This window comes from Brassica oleracea, chromosome C9 (assembly GCF_000695525.1).
Source record: "Brassica oleracea var. oleracea cultivar TO1000 chromosome C9, BOL, whole genome shotgun sequence".
Taxonomy (NCBI): Eukaryota; Viridiplantae; Streptophyta; class Magnoliopsida; order Brassicales; family Brassicaceae; genus Brassica; species Brassica oleracea.
Genome location: NC_027756.1, coordinates 10,353,819 through 10,359,923, shown reverse-complemented (window position 1 = coordinate 10,359,923; position 6,105 = coordinate 10,353,819). Strand labels below are relative to the sequence as shown.

At 34.0% G+C, this 6,105-nt stretch overlaps 1 protein-coding gene across 4 annotated transcripts; it reads right to left on the bottom strand.

The window, feature by feature from the left end:
* Positions 1-528: 528 nt before the first annotated feature.
* On the bottom strand, positions 529-2,597 carry LOC106315434. 4 transcript variants are annotated; one of them, XM_013753162.1, is made up of 10 exons: positions 2,397-2,597; positions 2,202-2,297; positions 2,098-2,119; positions 1,867-1,923; positions 1,675-1,756; positions 1,374-1,469; positions 1,157-1,281; positions 1,023-1,041; positions 830-941; positions 529-796 (listed from the first exon to the last, which is right to left on the bottom strand). In XM_013753162.1, the coding sequence occupies exons 2-10, from the start codon at positions 2,293-2,295 to the stop codon at positions 750-752; spliced, it is 654 nt and encodes a 217-aa protein (XP_013608616.1). In that variant the 5' UTR covers positions 2,296-2,297; positions 2,397-2,597; the 3' UTR covers positions 529-749. The 4 variants fall into 4 exon arrangements, with proteins under 4 accessions (XP_013608616.1, XP_013608612.1, XP_013608615.1 ...); XM_013753158.1 differs by having other exon boundaries at positions 529-941; XM_013753161.1 differs by having other exon boundaries at positions 529-941; positions 2,202-2,316; positions 2,397-2,561.
* Positions 2,598-6,105: the final 3,508 nt, after the last annotated feature.

The following is a 6,105-nucleotide window of genomic DNA, read 5'->3' as shown; positions in this document are numbered from 1 at the left end:
AATAAACTTCATAAGCAATATAGCCCATCCTCGATGGTTCCACGTCCACCCTCATGCGCCATATGGATTACAAAAAAATAGATAAATAAGTTACAGTGAGCATAATAAACTAGTAAACTTAGTTAGATAATTATAGACAATGCAGGTTCTGGAGAAAATAAAAAAAATATTACTCCGATTTTCATGTTAAGAACACAAAGCAGAGTACCAACTACCAACAGATAATAACCTAAAATAAAGAAGAAAGAAACGTTAGTTTCCAACTTGTGGTAGTTAAGCTTCGGGAGAAAGGGTTTCGTATGTGCTTTTATAATTGGCAACACCTTGTAGCTAGGTTACCGCTTTGGTCATAGGCAGTACTGGTCATAGGTCATCGTGGAAAGTAGCCCAAAACAATACGGGAATATTGTTATGGGGGCAAGTAGCCTACTTGAACTGGCTCGTGAGGCAATTGCAAGGATATCACAGTAAAAATAGTGCAAAGATAAAAGGAATACAGCCACACATATATAGCACATATATGGCATATCAAGGTCGTACACTTTTCTATTCATCACATAAATAGGAGAAAAATACCAACAAAATCAACACACCAGATGATACCAAAGGGTTTAGTGCATAAACGAGAGTACTAAAACTTGCAAAGCAACCACATAACTGGGAAAATAGCTGAACAACAATATAACAACTAACACCCAGTAACAATAACACTTTGACACACAATATGAAGATATCGGTTTGAAAGTTTCTCAATGATGGGGATAACCGGGAGGCGGGTAAGATGCAGGAGGGTAGCCTTGAGCCGGTGGGTAAGATGCAGGAGGGTAGCCGACTGGAGGGGCAGGTTGATCAAAACGGGACATCTGCTGTGCCGGAGGTACGCCCATTGGCTGAGAACCAAACACTCCATCTCTTTTGTCCATTTCAAGCTTGTGTTGTGTCTGCAAGCATAAGATTGGGCTTTGGTTATATATACCATAAGAAAAGATATTAAAAGATTAGTAGTTCACGCTTTCTTATACCTGCATACACGCGCAGACCCTGCAAAAGAAAATTAAGACCAAGACAGTGCGTTAAAGTATTAGCGATGGGTAAACTTTAATATACTAAGAGGATAAAGTGAAAAGAAAAATCAGATAAAAGAGTAAATACATACGTGCAGTAGACCATATCGGCACAGCAAGAAAGTATCTGAGAAGCCTCAGAGAGCTCATCACTACCAACGAGGCAAGCGACAATAGAGAATATGCAAGCGACTTGGCTTAGGCAGAACATAAATCCCTGCAAAACGCCAATGATGAGATTTGTCTTGATTCACACAGATAAGCACTCTGTGTAAAACAAGTTAAAACAGAAGAAGAGAAAGAGAGTACAATAATGCAATTGTCGCATTTTGTGGTCTGGATGTTGAATTCATCCTGCAGAAGAAAGCGAGTAGAGGCCACAGAGTTTCCGAAACAGAGGAAAACCTGAAAAATTACAATTACAAGTATCTTCAAACAAATGTGGTATCATCAAGAGATCTACAATTGAATTATCGCAAGCTGACTACTCATGCCAGCAAGTGTTACAAGCCAAAAAAACATCCAGTTCATTGGTATGGATCTCAGAGATAATGTTCATTTTGTTCACCAAAAAGAAAGGGGTGATGTGTATATATAATGGAAGTGAGACCTCGGTGGCAAGGCAGAGTTGAGGGCATTTGCTTTCTCCACACCTCCCACTACAAGGCATGTATCCAGCACAGCAGGTATACCTTCAATAAAAGAAAGAGAAGAAAGACTCACAAAATCTTAGCAAAAGGAAGAAGCTAAAGTCTTTTAAACAACCAACAATAATGTACATAGATAAGAAACTAGTTGAGACCTTGACATGTCATTGTAAAGTGCTCTTCTCCGAAGCAAGTAAGAAACACACGGTCCACTACAAAAGCAATTAATCAAATGTTATATCAAAACATAAAGAGATACATACAGTAGTCTTCTTTTGGGGGAGAACTGATTCAGTATTGATTGCTAAAACGAAGGTAACTGGAGTATGCATATATATATATACTTCGATAGCAAAACCCTAATTGCATATAGAGCAACAACTTACCACAGACACGCCAAGCAACAATCTGCACAAGGAAAAAAATCAATTTCTTTGATTAAGATAGAGAAATCGAAAAAGAGAGAGAGAGAGAGAGAGAGAGATTTTACAGGGAGTGTCGGCGGTGACGGTGCCCATGAGATCGGAGTGCCATAAGTTCCGGTAATCCTGGCGGAGCTTCATCTTCGCGGCCTTATCCGCCATTGCTAGAAAGGATCCAAAACCCTAAATCAGTAAGCCAAGAAGGTATAGATCGAAAACCAGTTATGAATAATAGATCTGAGAGATATTATTTACGCGGAAACCTTTAAATTGAAACTCAAAAACTTTGTCTATCGTCTCCCTCACTCAGTCACTCTTCTCTCTCTCTCTCGCTCTCTCTCTTTAATTTTATCTTTTCAACGAAGAAACTTCAAAATCAAATCACTTTCTTTCAATAATCAATAACTTTTACTTCAACTCTTTTTGTGTGGACACCTAGAATTTAGCATACGCGGATTTTGATTGGTTCAAAGTCCGATCTTCGAGAATGCCAACTCTTTTCTTAAAAAAAAAAAAAATTGTTTTTAGACCAAAAATAATGGTAACTATGTCCAATTAAGCTAATTTCTATTTTGTATCATTTTTACATTTATTTTTTTTTAATATTTTCCAAAAATAAATTAAATAAATAATTTTACAAACAAAAAAAATTAGAAAAATAGTAATTACTCATAAAATACCTATATCAACTTAGTGATATATTTTTTTCAGTTCTAAAAATATTTAAATCATAATTTCAGATTTTGTTCTACAAAAAATAGAATTGGCATACTACAAAGTAAAAAATGAAATTCACATTTTTCATTGAATCTACTATATTTACCATATGTGATCTACCTAAATAATAGTACTCTAAAAATATTTAGAATAATAATTATGCGCTTAACCTATCGCTCTAAAATCTATAGAAATCAGAATCTACACATTATTAGAAATCTAAAACTTGTAGAAATCAAAATGTACACATTACTATAAATCTAAAAACTTGTAGAAACTGAGTTCTAGAGATTTACTATATTGTACGGATACGAATAATCAGTTCTAAAAATTATGGGAATAAAATATTTGGAAATATTCAGTTTCCATATATGTAAAAAATTAATTTTCTAGAACAAAAAAAGTTATTAATTGTAATTGTGAATTAAAAATTGTTATTAATTGTAATTACAAATTTAAAATCGATTTTTTTTGTTTAATGTTATTAGTTATTTTAATTATAATAATGTATTTTATCATAATATTAAATATTTCTAAATACATTATAATTATTTATTAATTGTAATTACGAATTTAAAATTGAAAATTTAAGGGCATTATTGCAATTTTGAAAATAATTAGTCTAATGAGACATAAAGTGTATGAGATTCGTTTAATGGGACATAAATACATTTTTTGGCCTAAAAAAAAATAATTTTCCCAAAAAAAAATGATCTAATTTTTTTTGACCAAATGTTATAAAAATCACATCTGGAGTGCTGAAATTATAGAACAATTCTTAGAAAAAAAAGATTTTCTTTGATTTTTGGGCCACATGATACTTTTTGGTAAAAGTATTAAAATTTTATAACATTTTCAAAAAAATTGACAGAATTTACACACACTAATAGCAGAAAAATTATAGGAAGAGAAGAAGAAAACAACACCTACGAAACAATTAAACAAACTAACCCATAGAGCTAAAAGCAGAGCAGAAGCAATAGCTTAACCAAATGAAAGCATTGCCAAATGGTAATAACATCTTTGATGATATATGAGACCACCTTGCAGTAAATATTGGTTTGCCCGCGTTTCAATTGATTGATACCAACTCTGGACAGCTTTGCAGTCCTCATTCAAAGGAAGTTCAATCCTCCAAACCACGACCTGCATTAGAAAACATAACTTCAAGAGCTCCAACCACTACTCGAACCAGAAAGATCCAACTGCGCACACTGTGTAGTCTCACTAAAATCTCCAAGAGTTGCAATTATTCAGTTTGACTTTGAAACTAATGTGAACCAGAGCAAACAAACGGGTGAAAAAAGAACCACATCTTAATGACGTTCTTCCAATCTTGCAAATTAAACTAAGGATAAGCCTGCCACTGTAAACCAAATGGCCGACAGTGGTGTTGGAATGACTTATCCAAACATGAGGCTCCCTCAATGAACTGTCCCTCCCATGACTCAAAGGAGATGGAAGATCGCTGCGTCACGCTAAACCCAAAAAACTGGGCCTAGCTCGTAATCTACATTAAACAAAATAAAGTGTTAAGATTGTAGGTATAATGGATTATGTGTGTTACTGAATAACTCAAAATTAAGATTGTGAAGATAAATACATAGAAATTATATAACAACAATATTTTCGTCTAAGAAAACTGTTATCCATTATGTATACCTATTATATACTCGGTGTTGCCAGTTAAGTTATCATACGTACATTTGTGATGTTAACCGTTAACATTAAAATTATATGAATATCGCACAAAAACAAACAATGTTCAGAATTATTTTTACAGAATATAAATTCATCACTTGTTGAAGAACATTGAGTACCTTTCACACCAGAAAAAAGAGTTTCCTTAGATCTAATTACATCAAAAATTACCTCGAATGATATATAGTAACTTTAGTTTGTGGTTTTATAATATAATCACTCTTTTTTTTCTTTAAATTAAAATTTAGAAACATGAGATTTGATTAGAAAAAAAAAACATATGAGATTTGGATTTGTGAAGAAGAAAGAGACGAAGAAGATTGTGAAAGAAGACGAAAACTATAGAAAGTGAAAAAATTAGTTTTGAGTAGGTTTTGTGTTTGGATCTAAAAAATTATTTTATACATGTACAATTGTATAATACTTACAAAATTTTAACCAAATCATAATAAACTCCAGTAATCTAAGTTTACACTTTAAACCTACCTTATCCAAACAAGAGGGCTATTGATATAATTTTGTCTCTAGTTTTTCTATTGGTACACTTACTTTTCTATTTGCGCAAATTATGAATTTTTAATTTTTATTTGGCTACATTATTCTATTATATTTATAGACTATTGTATGATATTTCTTAAGCAGACCTGTCTCAATGTTAATTTAAGCCATGAGCTGGAAAAAAATTTTAGGGTCTTTTTCTTTAAAGAAAAGAACAAAAATTGGGACTCTTTTATATAAACAAAAAAATAAATTTGAGAAATTTCGAGCTCTAATCTAAACATAAAAATTAAAAAAAGTTGTAATGGATCATGTGCAAATGTATTCCCAGCACAGGGCCGGAGCCAGACCTGTTCTTAAGACTAACCAAATTAACCATACTAAATATAAGTGTTTGTTGTGAACAATAGGGGAAAATCGTGTGTCTATCTGTATTATTACTCAATCAAAGTGTTCCTTTATATAGGGGTTACAAGGAATAGAAAAAAATGAAATTATCCAAAACCTAATACAACATGAAATAGGAAAAGATCTAAAACAGATAAATGGAAACCTCCTAAGACTAAAGTCGGCCGACTCTCTCTCCTCTTGGGCCGCCGACTCTCTCTCCTATTGGGCCACGGTTTGGCCTTTGGTTACTAGCAATCCACATTGTTCATAACACTCCCCCTTGGATGCTATAACCATATGGGCTCGTATCATGCACGATGTTGCCTCGTTAAACCCTCTCTAGGAAAACCAAAAACCCAAGGTGGGAAAAAATGAAAACCGTAGACAAGAAAAAGAGTACAACGCATGACACTCCCCCTGATGAAGGCATCACTGAAGATCCTTCAGCCGGCGCATCCCTATCTGATGAACCAGCTTCCTGAATGTTGAGGTTGGCAGAGACTTGCTGAAAAGGTCGGCTGAGTTGTCGCTGGATCGGACTTGAACTACTTCTCCTTTGCCTTCTGCAAGTCGTGGGTGAAAAAGAACTTGGGCAGGATGTGCTTTGTCCTGTCTCCTTTGATGTATCCTTCCTTGAGCTGAGCAATGCACGCTGCATTGTCCTCG